The following is a 23,629-nucleotide window of genomic DNA, read 5'->3' as shown; positions in this document are numbered from 1 at the left end:
TTTAGGATCACAGAATCTGTCTCTTTTGTTTCTTTACCCACTGGGTTCCCCACTTTGTTCCTCCTTTGCACCTCAGCTCCAGTACTTCCAGAACAGGGTGAAAGAGGGATATCTTGAAAAATGTGCACTTTGGATTTGCCTGGTCCTGCATTCAACTCTTGTCTCTGTGTGACCTTGGAGAAGTTACTTAACCTCTCGGAGGCTTAGTGCCATCATTTGAAAAATGGTTACGCTATCTCATAGAGTGACTAAAGGGGAGAACTGCATGTAAGACCTCTCGCTCAGGACCCAATACATAACAGACATCCTACAAATGGCAGCCAGAAATATGCTGCCTCTTCACCTCCTGCTCTGCCTGACTCTCAGCCTGAGCTTGGCTAACACAAAACAAATTAACCATCCCTTTCCTTTCTCCCTGGGGACAGCTAGGCCAGGCTGAGAATTTCCAAGAAAACTTCACTGATGGATAAAGAGGCATGAAGTAATCTTGTTTGCAGAGTATAGGCTTCCTGTCCTGCAACAGCAGATGGCACCAACTGCCAGATTCCACAGCCAATCTGAGGGGCCCTTCCTGAGCGATACTGTCCAAGGCCTTGGGCACCTTCTCCTTCTCCTCTGTCCTTTCTCTTGCAGGCTGAAGGACTCTAGGAAGAGGCAGCTAACCCCTCAAGCTCCCCAGCTCACATTAGCACTGACATAAGCAGCCCATACACACCACATTCTTCCTATAATGGCTTATCTTCTATTGCTGGTCACACAGATGCTTTACCAAGGGCCTTACACAGACCCAGGCTTCACTAATGCCCCAGTCACCCTTAGGGACTCATGGGCCTTGAAGCTGTCAAACCCTTACACTCAACTTCTAAGGCTCCCTCATGCCTGCAAAGCAGCCACATTGTCCTTCTTCCCTCCTAGTGCCCCTCAGGTGTTCACTCACCCCACCACCACCACCACCACCACACACACACACACACACACACACACACACACACACACTGCCTAGTTTCTTCTGTGGGATGTTCTCAGCCACTGCCTGTGCCTTTAAGGACTGCCGTCCTGTGCCACGGTCTTGACCTCAGCATCCTCAGCTGAGTTGGATTAAGGGACCATTTCATGCCTTTGCAAATTCCTTCTGGTTGCTGTCCCTTCCCCCACACAGAGGCAGAGTAGCCAGTAGCCTGAACCAGTCTGCCAAGGGTGGCCTGCAAGTTGGTCTAGCCCATTCCCTCAGGTGGGGGAGGGAGGCTTGGGCTGTCACAAGGACTCCAGAAAGCCATGCAGAGCCTTGAGCCATGAAGAACTGCTCAGATGTCATCCTGTGTGTGGAGGCGACAGAGCTGAGCAAGGTAAGGGTCACACAGAACCACTCTCCCAAGACCCAGCTGCCTGCCTAGGGCTGACCGTGCCCAGTGGACACACCTGCCAGGTAATGCTGCCACTTGCCCTCAGCCTTCAAGTTTCTCCCTTTCAGACTGAATTCTGCAACCCTACTTTCGAGCCTGAATTGGGGCAACCTTGCTCTCCACCGGCCTTTCAGGAAGATGCCAGCTGCAGCATCCAAGCTCCCTGGCATGGTAACCATCTCTGGGGCTGACTGGGGGTAGGACTGAGAAGCCCAGGAGCTGAGGGCACTGTGAGGGATGACTGAGGGAAGTTGGCTCTGAAAATCCCACCCCACCTGCCTCAGGTCGGCGTACTCGAGGGCTGCAGCCAGACTGCCATTTCTCCTGGCTGTGTGTCCTCCTGCTGGCCAGCCTTCTGCTCCTGCTGCTGGGGCTGCTGGTGGCCATCATCCTGGCCCGTAAGTATCCAGGCTCTCCTTGGGAGAAGGGCTTTAGAACAAGAATCCATGAGCTATACTAGCTGTCCCTCCAGGCATCCAGCTCTTCTGAACCCTACTCCTTCATCTTCCTGCCTCCAGAGTTGCAGGCTGCACCCCCTTCTGGGGCCTCCTATGATCCACTGCCTGCCCGAGGCCTCGCCACCACTGGCACCACCTCTACCACCACTACCACCACCTCTGAGGCAAGTGAAACCCCTAAAGGGCAGCAGGAGGCAGGCATGAACCCCACACCCCAGCCCAGTGAGTACTAAGGGCAGACCTTCCTGAAGAAGGGCCCAAGATGGCAGGAGGAAGGGGGGCCAGGAAGATGCACACTGGAAAAAAGGGTCTCTCTCTTTTTGACCTCTGAATTCTAACCCCCATCTCTGCAGCCTGTGGGGGCCTCCTTCCTGGACCAAGGGGCTTCTTCAGCAGCCCCAACTACCCAGACCCTTACCCACCCAATGCCCACTGCGTGTGGCACATCCAAGTGGCCACAGACCATGCAATACAGCTCAAGATCGAAGCTCTCAGCTTGGAGAGTGTGGCCTCCTGTCTTTTTGATCGCTTGGAAATCTCCCCTGAGCCTGAAGGCCCCCTCCTCAGGTGGGTCCCATTGTCCCCAGGAGGTCTCACTCCTGTCCCAAACCACTATCTGGAGGGCAGAGCCAGGGAGCTGCAGTGGGAAAGGCCTGACTGGGAGGAAATTGAGAGATCTGACCTCTGAGTCTGGCTCCGCTACCACCTTGCTGTATGACTTTGGGAAAGTCACTTCCTCTCTCTGACCATGGTTTCCAAAACTGTAAAATGGAGCCCCAACCTCCTTCCCCATGAATAAATGCTGCAAGGATGGATGTGCAGGTGCTAGGAAGGTCAGAGCTCCCTGGGAAATGAAAGGAGGTTTTTTGACCATATTGTCACAAGTTCAGGGTTTAAGGAAGGAGGACAACAGGGCCCAAGCAGGCTCTATTCTGGCTGGCCCTGTGTTCTGAGCCTCCATCAACCCCAATCTGGCTTCTTGCAGAGTGTGTGGGAGAGTGCCTCCCCCAACACTCAACACCAATGCCAGCCACCTCCAAGTGGCCTTCGTCTCTGACAGTAGTGTGGAAGGATTTGGTTTCCATGCCTGGTACCAGGCAGTGGCTCCTGGGCATGGTGAGTGTTTTCCAACCATGTCCCCAGCTACCTGTCAATGGTCCACTTCTCTCCCCTCCGGCCACTCCCAGCACTGTCAAAAGAGGTAGAGACTCTGACTTGTTTCTTAATCCAGATGTCCCCTGCCCCCTGCCCCAGGGAGCTGTGCCCATGATGAGTTCTCCTGTGACCAGCTCATCTGCCTGCTACCTGACTCAGTGTGTGATGGTTTTGCCAACTGTGCTGACAGCAGTGACGAGACCAACTGCAGTGCCCAGTTCTCAGGTATGGGTCCCACCAGCCCTGGGGGGCGAGGGGGACTGACTTCAGGCATCTGATCCAGCTTCAGGCTGGGTTCCCCAGTTCTGGCTCAGCCCCAAACCTGCCTAGTGATTCTTCTGGCCCAGAACTTGTTTCCCTATGAGCATGGCCAAAACTCTCCTCTGCAGTCACTGCCAGCCCTGTTGGGCAAAGGTACAGACCCTGGCCAACTCATGAGCCCATTCTTCTCTCTACAGGATGTGGAGGGAACCTGACTGGGCTCCAAGGCACTTTCTCTGCTCCTGGCTACCTGCAGGAGTATTTTCACCAACAGGTAACCCAGTACTCCATGAGGATGGCAGTGTGGCATCCACGTGTTAGTGTGATTGGAAACAGCATAGTAGACACTGCCTTATACTTGAGAAGGTCAGAGATCAAGCAGGCAGGAAGGAAACATTAGTAAGTGCCTACTACATACCAAGATGTTCCCGTGCTCGGTGAACTGATCTGAGACCAGACAAGTTAAAATGCCCTTCCTGTATGAAAAAGTGCCTATGATGAGAGCTAGGTGGGCAGTGCCCACCCACTCCCTGCCTAGCCTGCAACAGGGAGGAAGCCCTTCTGGTGCTCAGCCTGGATGCCCAGAAGGAACTATGAATGACACCATCTGTGCCCTCCCACAGCTTTGCACCTGGCATATCTCAGTGCCTGCTGGACATGGCATAGAACTACAGTTCCACAACTTCAGCCTGGAAGCTCAGGATGAGTGCAAGTTTGACTATGTGGAGGTGTATGAGACCAGCAACTCAGGGGCCCTCAGCCTCCTGGGCAGGTATCTGCAGAACCTGCTGATCAACTCCATCCTCCATAATCTGACAGTAACGACTTCCTACAAATTAGCCCAACTTATTCCTTCGCTTCAGTTACTTCAAGCCAGAGGTCTCTTCACTTCATCCTAAAGAAGGCTTGTCCTTTCTTACCACAAAGCCTTTGCTCCTTATATCACCCTTCTTCAGGACACCCTTTCCCAGTCCCTCCTTCTCCCAGTTCTCCCACCAGCAGATCCATTTTCACTTCCCTCAGGAACACTACCTGATTTTTCCCATCTCAAAGTGGCTCGAGTTCAAGCAGTTTAATACTCTGTCTACTGAATATAAGTGTCTTCCTCACTAGACCCTAAGTTCCATGACACAGCGCCTGTGCCTCCCATCCCCCTCTGGCATTGCTCAGAGCGCCCAGCTCTGAGTGAGACCTGTGGGAGGCCTCAGTGCACGACCACCAGCCAAGGGGCCCCACGCCCAGGACTGTTCTCTGCTTTGGGCAGGTTTTGCGGAGCAGAGCCGCCCCCTCGCCTCATCTCCTCATACCACCAACTGGCTGTGCTCTTTAGGACAGATCGTGGCATCAACAGCAGGGGTTTCTCAGCCACCTACCAAGCCCTCAATGCCACAGAGAGTAGGTGCCTTTGGGTGAATGGGTGTAGGCAGTAGAGGAGTCTCCAGGAAAACGAGGAAGGGCTCCAGACCCTGATCAGGGCACTGTGAAGGCAGTGGAGGGGGGAGAAGGGGGAAGGACAGGCATGTCCAGGGCACTGCCATCCCCCCTGTGCCTACAGACCCCTGTGGACCCAGAGAGTCCTCCTGCCGGGATGGAGGGTGTAAGAATCTGCAGTGGATGTGTGACACATGGAGAGACTGCACAAATAGCAGTGATGACAAGTGCAGCAGGCCCTTGTTCCCACCCCCAGGTGAGAAGCCTGCCTCAGGGACCCGTGGGCAGGGCCTGGCAGGCCTGAGCAGGCTGGGTGCCCATTCACATCATATTTCATAACAGCTATCCCTATCCTCCCTGACGAGGGGGGTTCACTACCCTGATTCGTCAGAGTCCTGGTGGTGGCAATGGTACTTAGTGTCACTCCCAAGGTAAATGGGAATCTGGGAATGGATTGTTGAGCCTTCAAGTACCAGTCCAGCCTTGTCACACAGAGAGAGAGAGCTCCTCTCCATAGCCCACCTCAAAGATGAAGGTGAGATCAGGGGAGTTCTTTCTAGATGCTGAGTGGTCTCTGCCAATGCTGGTGCCTCATGCTCCCTGAGATCCAAGAGGTGCCTGTATGATGCCCAGGGCTGGTCAACAATGCTTGATGAAGGCTCTCGAGGATGACAGAATCCTCGACGTGTGTAAAGCATTTCTCCATTTTATCTCCTTTGATTCTCACAACAACCCCCTTCTGACCAATATATAGTGATTGATTGACTTGCCCCCAGTTACACAATGAGTGGTCCCCACAGTGATCCTCCCCTCCCACCCCTGCAGAGCTGGCCTGTGAGCCCATCCAAGTAGAGATGTGCATCGGGCTGAGCTACAATACTACGGCCTTTCCCAACATCTGGGTGGGCATGGCCACCCAGGAGGAAGTGGTGGAGATCCTCAGAAGTTACAAGGTGCTCTGAGCAGAGATAAGGAGGGTCTGCCAGGAAGGGGAGGGCGCCTGAAGAGCAGGTGCCTGAGGGCTGATCTCCTTCCACAGAGCCTGACAAGTCTGCCCTGCTATCAGAACTTCCGGAGGCTCCTCTGCGGGCTGCTGGTGCCCCACTGCACCCCACTAGGCAGTGTCCTTCCCCCTTGTCGCTCCGTCTGCCAGGACGCAGAGCGTCAATGCCAGTCGGGCCTGGCATTACTGGGCACCCCTTGGCCCTTCAATTGCAACAGGCTGCCTGAGGCACTAGGCCTGGAAGCTTGTGCCCAGCCCTGACTCTTGTGCCCAGCCCTGACTCTGAAGTGGGCCCCTGCCCTCTCCCTGTGCATCCTCCCTTGCTAATCAGGGCAGGCGGGGGGGGGGGGGGGGACAAAAGAAGGGGGACCAGCATGGGATTCTGCCCATCCTCTCTGGGGCCTTCCAGGGAGGGGAGGAGAAGTCCTCAATTGAGCTAATGAGACCCTCTCACTCTCCCAGCTCCTTCTCTGTCCCTTTATGGCCCCAGCAGCTGGCCTGTCTCCTCAATCTGGACTGCTTCCCACCCAAGTCTCTGACACCCATTTCCTATCTTCCGTCTTCCCCCTTTCCATCTGCATTTCCAGGTTCTTCATTACCCACTTTTTGACTTTTTCATTTATTCAATAAAGAGTTTTGAGTACCTAGAAATGTGGCAGGCCCAGTTCTAAGTCCTGGGGGGTCCATCTGCCTCTAGAACTCTCCAACCTCAGTTCTCAGCTTATATTTCTCCTGGGAGGGAGTCTTGTCCTTGGTCTCTGTCGCTGCACTCTCTCTCCTTCCAGCTCCCTGGAGCAGCTGGTGCCCCGAGTGTCGTCTCACGGTTCTGCCTCTGTGTGGGGCTCAAGTCTCTCTCCCCATCCTCCCTCTCCCAAAGTTTGGCCGGCCGCCGGGCGACACCACGAGTTATTTCCCTATTTCTCGTCCCGGAGTTCTTGGCCCCTGAACAACTGGTTTCCTCTTGGAGTCTGGGAGGAGCAGAGCGGAGCCTGCAGAGAACGAACCAGGGCCAGGGGGACCGCTAGGGAAGGTGGTGCCAGGCTGGAGAGCGGCGCAGGGGAGGGAGGAGGGGTCAACTGGAGGGTCCACAGTAGCAAGCGCCCCGAAGGAGGTCAAAGAAAGTGCAAGCGGCCGCGGGAGCCGGGAGGGGGGTGAGTCTGGTGGAGGAGGAATGGGGATGGGGGAGGGGACTGTGGGAAAAACTGGGCGCAGGCCGGGCTGGTGGGGGAGGGGCCGGCCTTCCCTTCGCTCTCCGTTTTCCTCTCAGAGTTCTCGGGTCTCGGGGCGCCCCATTATTTGTTCCTTCACGGCCGCTCAACCCCAGGGGCATGGCAGTGGGTTGGGGACCAACTCGGCCGCGCTGGGGTCGGGGGCGAGACAGGTCCCGGGATTCTGGAACCCGACTCCTGCCCTGCCTGGCCCACAGACTACGAAAGGATCCCGGCGTTCCAGCTCCCGGTGCCAGCGCAATGAGGCCGCTCCTCGCCCTGCTGCTCCTGGGCCTGGCGGCCGGCTCGCCCCCTCTGGACGACAACAAGATCCCCAGCCTATGCCCGGGGCACCCCGGCCTTCCAGGCACGCCAGGCCATCATGGCAGCCAGGGCCTGCCTGGCCGCGACGGCCGCGACGGCCGCGATGGCGTGCCTGGGGCTCCGGGAGAAAAAGGCGAGGGCGGGAGGCCGGGTAAGAAGGCCACAGCGACGTCGGAGCTGGCGCGGCCCCTGCTACAGCTCTGCGGGGCCCGAGGGCCGGTGGCTTGGGATTCCCGCCAGGGGGCGCCGCTCCCGTCCCGCCCATTCCCGCTCTGCCCCGGGAGGGGACAGGAGTGACTCAGCCGGCGGGGCCAGAACTCCTGGGGCCTTTTTTTTACTAGCCCTGCAGGACACGGGGACGAGTGGGGGGACCCTGGTGCACCGGGAAGCACTAGCCGGGGAGGTGGCGGCTGGGGAGTTAGAGAGGAGGGAGAGGCTTCTTAGTGTTGCTCTCCGCGCACCCCGCTGCGGGCGGACCGGCTGCTACACTCACCTGAACCGCTCCCCTTACCCCCGCAGGACTACCGGGACCCCGTGGGGAGCCTGGGCCGCGAGGAGAAGCGGGCCCCGTAGGGGCGACCGGGCCTGCGGGGGAGTGCTCGGTGCCTCCACGCTCCGCCTTCAGTGCCAAGCGCTCGGAGAGCCGGGTGCCTCCACCATCGGACGCGCCCCTTCCCTTCGACCGGGTGCTGGTGAACGAGCAGGGTCATTACGACGCCGCCACTGGCAAGTTTACCTGCCAGGTGCCCGGGGTCTACTACTTCGCGGTCCACGCCACTGTCTACCGGGCTAGCCTGCAATTCGATCTGGTCAAGAATGGCGAGTCCATCGCCTCTTTCTTCCAGTTTTTTGGGGGGTGGCCCAAGCCAGCCTCGCTCTCCGGGGGCGCCATGGTGAGGCTAGAGCCCGAGGACCAGGTGTGGGTGCAGGTGGGTGTGGGTGATTACATTGGCATCTATGCCAGCATTAAGACGGACAGCACCTTCTCTGGATTTCTAGTATATTCTGACTGGCACAGCTCCCCTGTCTTCGCTTGATGCCCACTGGAAAGTGACTTCACACTCTCTCCCTTGAAGGGGAGGAGGGTGTGACACTGATAGCCACATCATCCAGGAAGGCTGGCCCCCCTGGAATGTTGTAAATGATTGGTGGCCTGTCCGTACTGCTGCTGGCAGGGAATAGGGACAGAGGCTGTCTGAGATCAGGACTGGCAGCATGGGGCACTGGCTGGATTTCTGCCCAAGACCAAAGGAGCGCTCTGTGCTGGCAGGTGTGAGTCATCTGACCTAGGACCCCAAGTTGGAGTGCTCTTCCTGGTTGTTTCTCTGGGTCCTACCTTTTTCCTCCTGCTCCTGTCCTTTTTTTTTTTTTTTTTTTAAGATTTTTTTTAAAAAAAAAACAGTCACTTTTATTTTTTTTTTTTTTTTTTTAAGATTATTCAATAAATCTTTAAAACCCTCCTATTGGCTCAGCCTTTCTTCCTGAGTGGTGGGGATGCCCTGATTTGAGGGTGGGGGGAAGATGGAGGAGAGTGAAGAGAGGACTCTTGGGCTGGAGGAGCTAAGGGGCAGAAGATACAGGAAGCAGGCCCAGGTGAACGAGAGGTTGCTCCACAGAGCTAACTCTCAGTTGTGTAGGTTGTGAACAGGAGTGCCTGACTGAGGAGGGTGCCCTCCTGATGTGGGGCTCTGGCCACTTTTTTCTAACTCAGAGATGTCATACAAACTAGGTAGGGACTACCTTTACCACACACACCCCTGCCCTGATCAACAAAAAGGAGCCAAGGGTTTTCATTCATGACCACCTGGGTTCCCAGAGATAAGTCGTTCCTCAGATGACCACAAGAGGACGCCCCAGCCCCAGAATGCAGCAATGAACCTGGGTGGCTTCCGCTCTTGACTAGGGTGATTAGGGGGAAGAAGGGTATCAAGGTTTGCCAATAAAATTCCGGATGCGGGTGGAAGAAAAGGAGATTCTCTGCTTTCAGCTCAGGAAGTTTATCTTCTCTCATAAAATGTTTATCCTCACATTAAACAGAGACTTTTAGGAGCCAAGGCTCCCCTTGCTCAGCTCCCTCTCCAGAATTGGGGGAAGGGAAGAAAAAGCCCTCCCTCAGGCCTCCCAACTCCAAGGAGGATGTGGGAACTCTCCCCCTGTATACTGAGCATAGCCTGGGTGGGCTGCACCACCAAACCTGAGACTAGCCACAAAGCTGCTTCAAGGATCCCCTCCTCCAACCTTCAAGAGTCCTGTCCCACCCCCCAATCCACTAACAAACCATGGCTAATGCCAAGCCCACAATAGCTTGGCCTCTCCACTCAAGAGAAAGTGCAGAGGCCTCTCAGTTCCCTCCTGGCCTACCCCTTTTCCTTCTCCCCTTCCCCTTACAGAAAGCTGCCCCTGGCGTTATATTCCTAGATTTAACATACAACTATAGGGGAGTGTTCCCCCCACAACCTTGCTGGTCGTGAAGATAGATATGACCAATGGGGACTGAGCTGGAGTAAGTAAGCTAGAGACAGGCCCCAGGAATACTGAGCTCCACCAGGGGGTCCCATAGCCATACTCTAGCCCATCACAACACCACTCTATGCCAAGAGACAGGTACCAGCTCCTTCAGGGATCAGAGTTGACTGAGCTCCAGACAGCAGGAACTCCAAGTTCCCTCCTAGGAACAGTGACACTTGAGAAAAAGCTAGGAAGGATGACTCAAGGGATGAGAAAGTTCGCACTCCTCTCTACTAGGGCTTAATTTTGGCAAAAATAGAAAAGATAGAGAGGACTTTCCAAAAGCCATGTGTGTGAGGCCACAAATTGGAGGGGATGAAAGTTAATCCAGCCACACCTGGCATGGGCTCCCCGCCAAGGCACAGTATTCTCACCCTATCTTCTCTCTTTCCCCACACACCGCACTTGTGATTCCAGGACTGAAGGACTCTGCCATAATGTCAGTTACCCTGACCAACTGCTCACCCTTGCAAGGATGCACAGAGTCTGTCAGAGCTGTCAACAGAACTTTATTCATTGGAAACTGGGCCAGAGAGACCCCTCAGGGAACTGCATGCTCCTAGGCCCTGTCCCCTACTGTTTGGACTCTATTGAAATGTGTACAGTCTGCCCTCCCCAATGCCAGGGATAAACAAATAGAAGGGGAATGCCAGTTTTCTCTATGATGTGGGGAATGAAAGGAATATAAGTAGTTATCTCCCCTGAGGCTCCTAGTGGAGCTGGGGTGCCAGAGAGTACATGGTCCCAAAGCCAAGTGCAGACACCACCCACCTCTCAAAGGTAAACTCTTGATTCTAGCTGTTGGATCAGGTTGGAAAGGAACCTGATAAGATCACAACAAGCAGAAGTGGTAGCTCTAAGGGCACCTGAGAGATAGTACCCCCAAAACCTACCAGGCACAGGAGCTCTGGCTGAAAGTGAAGGTTCAAAATCATTCCAAGGCCCAAGGTGCCAAAATACCCAAATGACACTGATGTGTTGTGGCTGCAGAAGCTGGGGAGCCAGAGGGGAGTGGGAGAGGAAAGGACTTGCAAATCCCCAACAGAAAAACTAGAAGCACAGACAGGGAGCCCCAGAGGTGGCATCTGGATAGGCCCTGGCAAGCTGGAGGTGAGTCCACAGCAAACAGTCCCAGGGTCTTGCATAGTGACACACTCACCACCCTCAGCATTGCAGAGACCCACTGGGTAAAGAGAAGCTGTTATCCTGTCCCCACCCAGGTCACAGTCTTCCAGAGTATCCCATTGCAATGTCCTGGATGTATGGCTTGGAGGCTTGGCATGACAGCCATGGAGGCAGGACAGGATTCACGCCAGGACTTTGGAGATCAGGTGTTAATGTTGTCCTAGCACAGGGGGCTGTGTAAAGCATGGAGCTAGAGAGGTGGGCAGGCAGGGAGTTTTCAGAGGTAGACATTGAGGGTCTGCAGAATGCCCCGACGGCAGAGTGGGCAGTTGCGGTGGTAGATGGGATGGCGCATTAGGATTTCAGTGCAGGCCTGGCACAGGCACAGGTGCCGACAGGGCAGAAGCAGCACAGTCTTACTCTGGTCCTGGCAAATGACACACTTCTTCCGCTCCTCTTGCTCCTTCAGCAACTTCCACGGGTCTTGCCCAGCTATAGGCTCCTCCTCATTGAGCCTCTCCCGGCCCCGGGAAGCTGTCGCTCTGGCCATCCTGATTTCCTCTTCCTCAGCCTCTGATCTGGGCCCTGCTTCAGGAAGAGTGTCCTGTCGCCAGGTCCTGGCTGAGGATATCCTTCTAGAGCCACTTTGAGGGGCCCCAGGGGCCCCTCCCCGGTTTGGCCAACTCGCCAGCTGCAGGCTGCGGCTCCACACTCGGCGCCAGGCCTCCAAGCCCAGTGCTAGGTGAGATAGCCGCACAACATCCTCTCGGAGCCGGTGGTAGGATGGACGGGCATGGAGCTGACTGAGGACCCGGGTGGCCAACCTCATGGTGAGGTCAGGGTGCAACATAGTCACCGTCACTGCCAGCACGCAAGCCAGCAGCACCAGGCCGGTGAGATTGACAAGCACAAAGCTGGCCAGAAGGCGGGCAGCTGAGGCCAGGAGCTCCAATACTAGTTGGCAGGGGGTCCAGAGGAGGATGGCCATGGCGACAGCACTACTGGAAATGTGAGCTAGGAAGGCAGCCATAACATCTGTCATCCTCCACAGTGGCCCCATCACTGCATCCCAAAGGGCCAGCACCAGGGAGAAGAGATTCTGAGTGCCAATGAGGAAGATGTTGACCAGGCTGTTGATCACGTAGGCCACCAGGCTCATAGCAATGGCACAGATGTCACAGGCCTGGCGTAGCAAAGCATGGCCACTGGAGACCACATTGAGGACACCTCGGTGCAGTATATCCCGGCTCTTCAGTGCCCCATGAGAGGCTAGATGCCCCAGGAGCTTCAGGCTCTCTAGGCCAGAGCAACAACTGTACAGCAGGGTACACAAGGCCTGCAAGCCGCCAAAGGTGAACCGGACCAAGGCTTCAATAAAGGCCAGAAGTGAAAGCAGGACTCCACGGCCCAAGTGCAGAAGACTAGTCAGTACCGTGTGTGGCAGGTTGTAGATGAAGGCCAGGAGCCAGGCCAGGGAAGCCAGGAGGGAGGACACCAGCAGGAAGTTGAGGTCCAACACCAAGGTCAGCACGTCCAGCACCAGGCCCACACCATTCACCACCAGGTACACAGCCTCCATGATAGGGCTATAGAGGAAGTCTGGCTCCTGGTTGAGAGGGGTGTCAAGATTGCCAATACTTGGGGGATGGATGGGGGTTATTTTGAAAGGGGCATGAGCAGTCTCCAATCCAGGGAGAGAATCAAAAATCTGAGAAAGTAGGTTAGAGGCAAGTGGCGGCTCAGTGGAAGGAACGGGGGCCAGGTGCTGGTCCAGTAGTCCCGGTTTTGAAGGCGGGCTGTTTGGGAGAGAAGAGGCCAAACATCTCTAAAGTGGAGGTGAGCCCGAGCTGGAGGAGAGACTTCAGCTTTGGGGGCCTGATGGTGGTGTACCACGACAGGCAATGAGTCAGATGGAGAGCAGACCAGGAACGGATGGGATTGGACCGGGCCGGGGCCGGGTGGGGGCGGCGTAGGCTGGGCGCGGGCTCGCGGTCCAGCTACGCAGGTGCCCCTGTCCCCGCCCGGCCCCCGTCCTCTGGGCTCGCGGGGCTCGGCGCCCAAGGGGGAAGTGGAAAGGGAGTCAACCTCAGCAAGCCCCAGGTGCGGCCTCCACTCCGCTGGGCGCCGCCATCTTGCGTGCGAAGGGGTGGGGGCAGAGGGTGACAAGGAGGGACGGACGACGAACACCGGCCAATCGGCGAGGGCCAACTGCAAGAAACCTCGAACATTCATTGGTTTGTTTGAACGGCGCCCAAACTTATTTACTTTCCAAAGAGGCGGTGGAGATAGTGAAATCTCCGCCCTTTTGAGGAGGTTATTGGTCAGCTGACAGACCGAGGCGGAATATGCCCTCCTAGACCCGCCCCCGAAAAGAGCAGGACTTTGGGCTAAATATGGGCGATATTCTTTCTCTTGGCCTCCAGGAGTGATCCTTTTAGATGCAGATTGGCGATCACTGTCTCTGAGCTGGGACTGCACCGTCTCTGCATCCTTCTCAGACTCTCCGCCTCGTCCTCCTCTATCCATTAATTTATTCTCTCATTTATTGAGCTCATACAAATGTACTGGGGATACAAAAAAAAGTGTTTAAGACGGGGTCCGCTATCAAGCAGTTCACAAGGGGAAACATTGTTACAGGGGATTCCCAAGATACTATTCCAAACTGTTTCCTCAAGCTCCATCAGGTTTTCTCAGCATCCTCAGATGTTGAGAAAAGGCCACAGACAGGAAATAGCTCACTCTCCTACCGCAGTCCCTATTAGTTTACTTGAACAGTAGTTATGTATCTATTCTATGGCCTCGGTGCCTCAAGAAGTTGTCCTCTTCTTTCATATTCAAGTAATATTTAAAATGTATTTGAGACCCATTCCAAAATACATTGTGAAGCTTGGTAATCTCTACTACTGCGAAGGACACTTGGGGGCTTATCCTTCCCCTGGTCACCATTGCTTTGATTTCCTGCTTGGAGTGAATTCATCTCCGCTCTGGCCTGGGCTCCTAAAAATATCTGTCCCCCTTCACCCCTTTCTGAACACTGCCTAAATCCTTCATTCCCTAAAGCGCCACTGATACAAAGTCGAGGTGACAAGTGAAAAATTTTGACAAGTGAAAAATTCTGAGATGTTCTAAATTAAATTACAGCATGGGTGAGTGAGAGAGAGACAGGAATTATTATTAACCAGTTAATAGCTGTGGGCCAATTAACAAAAGAGTGATCGCATTCCTGAATGTATGTTGGAGCTTTGAATCAACCTCCAGGCATTCATTAGCAACAACTAGACAACCATTAGATGCCACTTTGTCCTGCATATGCGTAAACTTTCACAACTATTGCCTGTTAACCAATCAAAAGTAGTAAATATTTCTTCCCATCATAGAACTGCCACCGCCTTCACCTTATCCTGCCTTCCTTATCTGTAGCCAATGTAAATTCTATCAAAACAGCTTACATCTTTCTTCTCCAAAACATAATGTATAAAAGCACTCAGCACCTCCAGGACTGCTTATCTTTTCCAACTAGCCATGCTGCTGGTGGTTTAGACTTCATACCCCAAGATCTGGTTCTTTTCTGTCTAGAAATACAGCCCAATAAACCGTTTCTTGGAGTCAAATATGTGGTGACAGAAATAAATCTAACTATGGGTAGTAAACACACAATGTAATATATATATATGCCTTACTATTAAATTGTACACCTGAAACTTATTGGATTTTGTTAACCAATGTCACCATAATAAAAAATTTTTTTAAATAAAGAATAAAAAAATAAACTCCTTCTTTTAAAAAGGTTTCCAGCCATGGAAGTTAAGCTGTTTGTTTGTTCGTTTAACAGTATGCAGCAAACCTTTACTGAGACAAGAGGATCCCAATAGTATTTACACTATATTGCAAAGCAAGAACTTCGATTTCTAAAACTCCACGGGTTTTTCCCCTGGTGTCCCCCCAGACTCCAACTTCCCATTTTGTTACAGTATTTGATTTCACAGAAGTCAATTTCTACTGCCAATCCAATCTAAACTCTAACCACAAAATGCTAATCTCTCTAAACAAAGGAAAATAACACAAAGACTTGTTTTAGCCTCCTGCCCAGATCATGGTCTGTTATGGTTATGATTACTGATGTTTTTATTGTCTCCCTTGCATTTTTTTTTTCAATTACAAATCTTGGAGAATATGCTCATCTTCTTTTCAAGATACTTGATCCCACCACCCCTAACATTTCCTCTTCAAAAATCTTAACTCATCCAGTGACAAGTTCTTAATCTATCTTCCTGCAACACTCAACACCAGTGACTACTTCCTCCACCCTTGGCCCCTGGACATTACCCTCTCCTGTTATTCATGACCCCTTCTCTTTACATGATGATTTTTAAATCTGTGTCTTCAGTCTGAATGTCTCTGACAAAGTTCAGGTTTCAACTGCATCCTGAATATAGATGGCTCCTAGATATCTCACTGGAGCTTCAAATTCAATGTGTTCAAAATCAAACTTAGTAAATTTGCTGTGCCTGCGCTGTGCACAATTAACCAGCCAACTCTGCATACCAAGAAAGACCTTCTTGGAGCTAGCAGGATCCTGTAAGACAGTATTTCCATTAGTTGGGTACCAAGGCCTCCCCTCTGAGTGATCTAAGTTGTTATTCAGCCGAGACCACCTTGAGTGAGTCACAACCTTTGACTCAGTTGGCAACCCAGCTGTAGGCAGGCAGAAGTTACCTGTAGCCAAAATTCTTGTGACAAATGAATTACTACAAAATATTCTTAAGCTAATAACATAATGGCTGAGAACACCATGTGACTGCAATTCAAGAGAAGTGCTGGGATGGCCTCCTTTGGAGAAGCCAATGTGCTTCCCAGTACCTAAAAGTTGTAAACCACTCCCCTTGAGGTGATCATGGAAACAGTTTAATTTTGATTCAAGCAGTATCTCTACTAACTTAATAATGTTTCTTTCTCCTCCAGGACTGGATTTCAGATAAAAGCTGGTTCAAACCCACAGTTGCCAAAGCAGGGGTCATCATCTATTTGGAAGCTGGGGAAGAAAAACTAGAGAGGGTTGATGGAAAGAACTGACACCAACTGACCTTAAAGAGAAAGTTCAAATTGTTTAGTAGTGTGAGTCCCAGTGATTGAGAAGAAAATAAATCAGATCATGAGAAAACCGAATGCCTGGAGATGCTATCCTTGCAGAATTCTATAATTGAAGATGTAGTGGGATGAACTTAAGCCCTCAGGCCTCTGCCCCCAGCGGGGCCTAATGGAGCAACAACAGGTTTCTGCTGTTATGCTAACTGCAGGACATTTTTATTCTGCTAGGTGAGAGAAGCTAGATGAAACTAGAAGGGGTTTTTAGAGGTTGTGGGAGCTTGAGGATTAAGAGATGGAATAAAACTATGAAAGACTGTCTAATTCAGGAGTTTTATTTTGTAATATTGTGTGTACTATAACCCTCCCCCCCCCTTCATCTTCTCATCAAGCATTCAGTAAAATCTATGTTACTGCCATGGTTTTAGAGTTGGATTCCCCCTCCCCTCCTTTTTGATTTAATTTTGTTTTTTAATTATGTATTTACAGGGTCTCAAAATCAAAACTATATTAATAGGTACATTCATAGAAGGTTTACTTTCATCCTGCCCCCTCTACCCTGTTCCTTCTCACTACCACCCAAGGGCCTCACAAATCACAAACATCCCCCCCAAAAAATGTTTTCTTCAGTCAATTCAGACCCAAGGCTTCACTGGTATAGCAGAACCCACAACCCTAAACATCAGCTAGTAATAACTGTTCAGGCCCAGAGAGGTACCTCACCACATCTCATAACCCACGTCCTGAAAATATGAGGCAACTGTGTCCGTCCGAATACCATGAAGATCTGTGGTTTATGCGAAATGGATTTGAGCAGTTGAACCCCTTAGTTAAGAAAAGAAATACATTATTTAACTAGTCAAATCCTCTTGCTTTTCTTCCTGTTCCAGTTGTTGTTCTGGAAGTACTTGAAAATTAATGCAGTAGTTGCAATAGTGGCTGAGAAATATTTGCATTATTAATTCATATTTTAAAAATTTTGTATATATGTAAGTCAAAATAAAACAAGCATACATGTTTAATTGCTTTTAGCCCTTTTTTGACTTAAGGAAAGGACTGGAGAAAAAAAGCAACTTACACTTTTAGGCATTTAAAAGATTATTGAAGACAAGTCCATGATAACAGGGCTCACATGGTTAGTAAACATAAAGTTGAACAAGCCAGAATTTTCACCAAAAATTCAGAAGCTTTTTTTGTGCCATGTATCCTATATGGCACACAGTTGAACTTGTTACTATACTTGACCTCGATTGTGCTGATCACAATGGCATTCTTTGGAAAATGAAAAAATTATATACAATATTTTCTGAATCTGCTCAAAGATAAAACATCTTGAAAAAACACATTTGACCTCACAACCGCTCTTGGCCACGTGATGGAAACACTGGCTAAATGCTGCTAAAACAAGTAGACTTAATTTAGACAAGATATAAAAAGAACTTGAAAAGTTAAGCAAAACAATGGAAGATTCTCAAATAAAGAGCAAATCGTGGTCTCAAGTACAAAATTCAGTTTCTCTTGAATATGCACTACCCACAGATATTTGAGATATCTGTTGCTTATTATTAATAACATTGACAAACACTTAACAAAAAAATCTAAATTTGACTACTTTTGTTTGTTTATTTTAAAGTTGATGAACCAATATTGATACATTATCATTAGTAACTGTAGTCCATAGTTTACATTAGGGTTCACTCTTTGTGTTGTACATCTTATGAGTTTTGACAAATGTATAATGCCATATATCTACCATTTATATCATATGAAATATTTTCATTGCCCTAAAATCCCCTGTGCTCCACCTATTTATCATTTTCCTCCTCTTGACCCCATTTCTGCCCCAACTCCCAGCTCCTGGACATCACTGACATTTTTACTATCTCCATAGTTTTGCCTTTTCCATAATATCATATCATTGGAGTCACACAGTGCAGTGCATAGCCTTTTCTCATCCAAGTACTAACCAGGCCCCACCCTGCTTAGCTTTCGAGATCAGACAAGATCTGGCGCGTTCAGGGCAGTATGGCCATAGACAGTATGTAGCCCTTTCAAATTAGGTTTTTCACTTAGCAATATGCATTTAGGGTTCCTCCATGTCTTTTTGTGACTTGATAGCTCACTTCTTTTTATCCCTGAACAATATCCTATCATATAGATGTACCTACCAGTTCGTTTGTCCATTCACTTATTGAAGAACATCTTGGTTGCTTCCAAGTTTTGGGAATTATGAATAAAGCTACTATAAACATCCATAAGAAGGTTTTTGTGTAGACACAAGTCTTCAACTCATTTGGGTAAATACCAAGGAGAACAATTGTTTGATCATATGGTACAGGTATGTTTATAAGAAACTGCTATACAATCTTCCAAAGTGGCTGTACCATTTTATATTTCCACTAGTGATGAATTAGAGCTCCTGTTGCTCCACATCCTCTCCAGCATTTGGTGTTGTCAGTGTTTTGAATTTTAACCATTCTAATAGGTGTAGTATCTCGTCGTTTTAATTTGCAATTCCTCAGTGACAAATGATGCTGGCATCTTTTCATTTGGGTATTTATTGCCATCTATAGATCTTCTTTGATGGGGTGTTTGATCAAGGTCTTTGGTGCATTTTTTAACTGGACTGTTTATTTTCTTATCATTGGGTTTTAAGTGTTCTTTGAACACCGTAAATTTCTTTATCAGATACATGTTTTGCAATATTTTCTCCAGGCTATGGCTTGTCTTTTCAGTCTTTTAACAGTGTCTTTCACAGAACAGAAGTTTTTAATTTTTTCTTTCATGGATCATGCCGAAAGTCATTGCCAAACCCGAAATCATTTAAATTTTCTCCTATGCCATCTAGAAGTTTTATAGTTTTACATTTTACACATACATCTATGAGACTGAGTTAATTTTTGTGAACCATGTAATGTCCGTGTCTAGATTTTGTATGTGACCGTACACTAGTTGTTTTACTTTCAAAAGGATTAAATAATTCTTTTTAAATTTTTAAATATTTTCTAAGTCTAAAAAAGCTTCATTTTAATACTCTATAAGGAAACCGAGCTTGATAGTACACTCTGTTGGCAAGGCTCTGGGAAAACAGGCACTCTCATACATTTGCTAGTAGGAAAGCAAAAATGTTACCGCCCCAACCGAGAGGAGTTTGGCAACATCTACAATATCTGCATATGCATTATTACAAAGCTGCAGTAATCAAGACAGCGTGGTACTGGCATAAAGACAGATATTCATAAAGACCTGTGGATAGAATAGAGAGCCCAGAAATAAGCTCTCACATATATGGTCAAATGATCTTTAACAAGGGTGCCAGAACCACTCAATGAGGAAAAGACAGTCTCTTCAACAAATAGTGTTAGAAAAACTGGATATCCACATGCAAAGCATGAATTTAACACTTATCTTATACCATGTACAAAAATTAACTGAAAATGGAATACAAATCTAAATGTAAGAAACAAAATTATCAAATTCCTAGAAGAAAACAGGAGAAACTCCATGACATTGTATTTGACAATGATTTCTTCAATGTGACACCAAAAGTACAAGCAACAAAAGAAAAAATAGACAAATGGGACTGCATCAAACTTGGAGGCTTTTGTGCATCATGCAACACAATCGACAGAGTAGGGGAGGCACCTACAGAGTGGGGAAAAGTATTTGCAGATGGTGTATCTAATGAGGGTTGGTGTCTGAAATGTGTGGAGATCTCCTACAACTCAACCAGAGGATATCAAATAGCCCTATTGGGGGATGTATAGAGGACTTCAATGGACATTTCTCCAAGGATGATGTGCATTTGGCCAGCAGGCATATGAGAGTGGTGCTCAGCATCTCCAGTCATCAGAGAGGCCAAGGCGGGATGGTTACTATCAAGGAAATAGCAGGTGTTGGCAAGAAGTGGAGAGATGAGAGCTATTACACTCTGGTTGTGGGAATACAGAGTGATGCAGCTGCTATAGAAAACAGTATGAAGTTTCCTCAAAAAATTAAAAATAGAACTACCACATAATTCAGCATTCTACTTCTGGATATATATCCAATAGAATTGAAAGCAGGGTATCAAAGAGATATTTGCATAGCCATGTTCATAGCAGCACTATTCACAATAGCCAAGAAGTAGAAGCAACCCAAGTGTCCACTGACAGATAAATGGATAAACAAAATGTGGTATATCCATATAATGGAATATTATTTGGCCATAAAAACAAATGAAATTTTGATACATGCTACAACATGGATGAAAGCTGAAAACATTATGTTTAGCTAAAGAAGCCAGTCACAATAAGATAAATAGAATATGATTCCACTCACATGAAGTATCTAAAGTAATCAAATACACAGAAACAGAAGGTAGAATGGTGGTTACTGCGAACTAGAAGGAGAAGGAAAGGAAGGGTTTTATTTAATAGGTATAGAGCTTCTGTTTTGCAACAATGTGAATATGCTTAACACTATTGAACTGTACACTTAAAAATGGTTAAGATGGCAAATTTGATATTGTGTTTTTTTACCACAATTTAAAAAATACAACAAAATGAAACAGTCTACATATGCTTTTTTTTACCCTTTGACCCAGCAATTTACTTTTAGGAATTTACTGTTAACTTAAAACAAAATGAAAATTTATTGCAACACTATTTATAATTGCAAAACATTTGAAACTTATCTGAAAGTCCATAGGAGATTGCTGGACAAAACTATGGTAGGTATGTGGAGTACAATACAACTGTTAAAAGAAAAAAACTATGGTAGGTATGTGGAGTACAATACAACTGTTAAAAGAAAAAAAGAATAAGGAAGCTCTCTATAGTATAGGGTGATTTCCAGTTTACACTGTTATATGAAAAAAAGAAAAGTGCAAAATATTAAATACAGCATGGTACCTTTTGTGTAAGAAAGAAGATAATTAAGAAAACATTGAAAAAAATTAAAACAAAGGAAGGTTAAACCAGAAATATAATAAAATGAATTATCTACAAGGGGCAGGAGTGGAGGGAAGTGGTGGGAGGGATAGGAGAAGGAGTACCACTTCCTTGAGTATGCTTTTTTGTGTGAGTTTGACTTTTGGAACCACGCTAATGCTCTACACATTTTAAAAATTAAATTAAATCAACAAAAATAACCAAAAAATAACCAAAACTGAATGCAAACAGAAATAAATGAACCCAACTATATTTCACATGAATAATGTAAGCACACAGAAAACAGGGAAGTAAGAACTATATGTCCTGGGGGAAGGAAAGTCCTCTTGAACTATTTTTGTTAGCTTTGTTTTTCATAGTGGTATAAGCGTAGCAATATTAAAATATTGTTGGGAGCCAGAATATTTTCTTTGGAAGGAAGACAGAAATAGGGAATGCAGGAAAGCAAGGTAGAACTCCATGGAGCTGGATTAGAATTGGAAGTTATCAGTATGAACTCGTGTTTTCTAATACGTATATAGTACACATTAGATATTAGATATATTAGATATCTAGTATTTTAGACGTATATTATATATATGATATATACATTTTCCCCTAACTCTGTCCACTGAAAGGGCATAGATGCAATGATATCCCAGTACCAATGAGCATACTTAGTGCCCAGATCTTAGTTTCTAACTACCATTCCCCACAAAAAGGAACCACAGTTCCTTGGGAAAAAGGTTGGTTACAGAGCTGGGGCAAAGAAGCTAATAGATGAACTTGGAACATCTTGTTGTGCCAGAAAGAAAGAAAGTAGCACCAAAATTTATGAGGGTAGGCATTGCCAAAGGACACAGGAGCCAGCTCAAAGATAGCCAAATCTGGGTTAATTTTAGCATCAAAATAAATAAGGACAGTAATGGAATAAAATCCATCCAATAAAATAGGAATCCATGAGTCCAAACTACTAATAAAAAGATACAGATAAACAAATAAGTAAGAAGGGAGGGCTCTTCCTTAGAGTTGAATGCTAAGTAACACACATGGAAGGAGTCTGGAAGTAGAAAATCACCATTTTAAAACCATCATAGTAAAAATCGTTTCAGGCCAGAACCATCAAGGGGTGCATATTCCTTATGTAGTATTCCAGCCTAGGGTGCATAATCATCATTTTGGCACAAGGATACAGCAGACAAATCCAAACTGACAAACAAGAAAGACAAAGTCTGAGAAATTGTTGCAGATTAAAGGAGAGCAATGAGACCTGAGGACTAAATGCAACAGAGAATTCCGGAATGCATTCTGTAGTATAGGGGAAAACGAATGCTGCGATAAATGTTAGTGGAAGTCCTGTCAAACTGGAAGGTGAATTAAGATTAGAAATGCTTTGTATTAGTTTAAATCTTTTCAATTTGATAACTGTACTGTGGCTGTATAGGAAAATAATCTTTTAGGAAATTCTGAAGAATTAAGGCGCCTAGAGACATGATGCACACAAACTACTATCACGATTCATAAGAAAATGATTATACATATGTACCCACACATATCAGATAAAATGTTCAAAAATTTTCAAATGTATTTAAAAATTTAATTTAGAGAGAGAGAAAATTTAAAAAGCAAAAAGCGTGACAAAATGTTAATAATCCGTGACTCTAGGTAAAGAATATACAAGGACCCTATATTATCCTTGCACCTTTTCTGAATGTTTGAAATTATTTCAAAATAGAATTAAATATATACATATGGAAATTAAAACAAGAACATAAAAATGTTTGCATGACCATAAAGAAAAAGATTCACACACAGATAATTCCCAAACTAATTTCTATAGTGAGTATCCTCTGGCCATGATTAAGTTACAGTCTCAATTGAAGAGAGAGTTGAAGAAATGTAGCAACATATTGCTCTTTGGGGTTTTCTTTATAATACCTCAGCATTAAAGAACTTGAAAAAAGTAAACTTAAGGAACACCAAATGGCTCTACATACTGCTTTAAGAGATGGTGAAAATTACAATATAAATGATAAAGATTTGTATAATGAAAAAATATTTTCTGGGACAATATATTTATTATACATAACTTCTTTACAATGTTTGAACATGATATATAAAATTTATGATTCAATTCCGAATCTAAGTATTGCTTTTAAAAATATTAGTAACAATTTCAGTGTGGGGTAAAGTTTCTCCAAATTGAAACTAAGTTTTTAAACATCTAAGAAAAACAATAACTCAAGAAAGGTCAATTAATTTAGCATTACTGGCAATAGAATATGCATTATCAGAAAATTTTTATTATAACAATATAATTAGAGACTTTGCTGAAATTAAAGTAAAAAAATTAATTTAATGAAATACATATGTAACAGTTTATGGATTGTGCATAACATTATTATCTATCCAAACAGTGCTGACCCATCATGAGAACACTCAGGTGTGTGCAATAATAATTAAGTTAATTTATCTTGGATATTTTGTTGACTTTAAGTCATACAAAAATCATAGCTTTACATATTTTTTAATTTTGTCATTAGAAAGTATATTTGTCAAAGTAAGAGGATATAGCGTATTTAACAGTTAGCTTTCAAATAATTCAAGTATTTCGACATATGAGGTGAGCCTTCATTTGTATTCTGACCTGGCCACACAAATATTAAGGGTGGCTTATTCCTGCCATCTCTCTTTAGGTAATTATTTTTTATTTGATTTTGGTCCTTTCATTTTTTTTTTCTACTTGAAAGTACAAGTA

At 47.1% G+C, this 23,629-nt stretch overlaps 3 protein-coding genes across 3 annotated transcripts; 2 read left to right on the top strand and 1 right to left on the bottom strand.

The window, feature by feature from the left end:
* Positions 1 to 1,239: 1,239 nt before the first annotated feature.
* Positions 1,240 to 6,225, top strand: MFRP (membrane frizzled-related protein). Its single transcript, XM_011384924.1, has 13 exons — positions 1,240 to 1,346; positions 1,472 to 1,574; positions 1,688 to 1,801; positions 1,922 to 2,083; positions 2,215 to 2,428; positions 2,847 to 2,977; positions 3,116 to 3,241; positions 3,475 to 3,551; positions 3,901 to 4,049; positions 4,542 to 4,672; positions 4,833 to 4,964; positions 5,534 to 5,661; positions 5,748 to 6,225. Exons 1-13 carry the CDS (start codon positions 1,293 to 1,295, stop codon positions 5,970 to 5,972), a joined length of 1,746 nt encoding a protein of 581 aa, XP_011383226.1. The 5' UTR covers positions 1,240 to 1,292; the 3' UTR covers positions 5,973 to 6,225.
* A 14-nt stretch (positions 6,226 to 6,239) lies between these two features.
* C1QTNF5 (C1q and TNF related 5) lies at positions 6,240 to 8,594 on the top strand. The gene is made up of 2 exons (XM_011384923.2): positions 6,240 to 7,394; positions 7,763 to 8,594. Exons 1-2 carry the CDS (start codon positions 7,040 to 7,042, stop codon positions 8,278 to 8,280), a joined length of 873 nt encoding a protein of 290 aa, XP_011383225.2. The 5' UTR covers positions 6,240 to 7,039; the 3' UTR covers positions 8,281 to 8,594.
* Positions 8,595 to 10,238: 1,644 nt separating this feature from the next.
* On the bottom strand, positions 10,239 to 13,028 carry RNF26 (ring finger protein 26). The gene has a single exon (XM_011384921.2). The coding sequence runs from the start codon at positions 12,453 to 12,455 to the stop codon at positions 11,154 to 11,156; it is 1,302 nt and encodes a 433-aa protein (XP_011383223.1). The 5' UTR covers positions 12,456 to 13,028; the 3' UTR covers positions 10,239 to 11,153.
* Between the last annotated feature and the right edge of the window lie 10,601 nt (positions 13,029 to 23,629).

The sequence above is a fragment of the Pteropus vampyrus genome, unplaced genomic scaffold (genome assembly GCF_000151845.1).
Source record: "Pteropus vampyrus isolate Shadow unplaced genomic scaffold, Pvam_2.0 Scaffold633, whole genome shotgun sequence".
NCBI classification, from domain to species: Eukaryota; Metazoa; Chordata; class Mammalia; order Chiroptera; family Pteropodidae; genus Pteropus; species Pteropus vampyrus.
Note: the sequence above shows the minus strand (reverse complement) of the source record. Positions and strands in the feature narration are given on the sequence as shown.

Bases quoted from the DNA above. Each gene is read 5' to 3' on its own strand.
- MFRP (XM_011384924.1), top strand. From the start codon at position 1,293: ATGAAGAACTGCTCAGATGTCATCCTGTGTGTGGAGGCGACAGAGCTG. The intron at 4,050-4,541 runs GTATCTGCAGAA...TGCTTTGGGCAG, and splicing joins GCCCTCAGCCTCCTGGGCAG to GTTTTGCGGAGCAGAGCCGC. The intron at 4,673-4,832 runs GTAGGTGCCTTT...CTGTGCCTACAG, and splicing joins AGCCCTCAATGCCACAGAGA to ACCCCTGTGGACCCAGAGAG.
- C1QTNF5 (XM_011384923.2), top strand. From the start codon at position 7,040: ATGGCAGTGGGTTGGGGACCAACTCGGCCGCGCTGGGGTCGGGGGCGA. The intron at 7,395-7,762 runs GTAAGAAGGCCA...TTACCCCCGCAG, and splicing joins AGGCGAGGGCGGGAGGCCGG to GACTACCGGGACCCCGTGGG.
- RNF26 (XM_011384921.2), bottom strand. From the start codon at position 12,455: ATGGAGGCTGTGTACCTGGTGGTGAATGGTGTGGGCCTGGTGCTGGAC.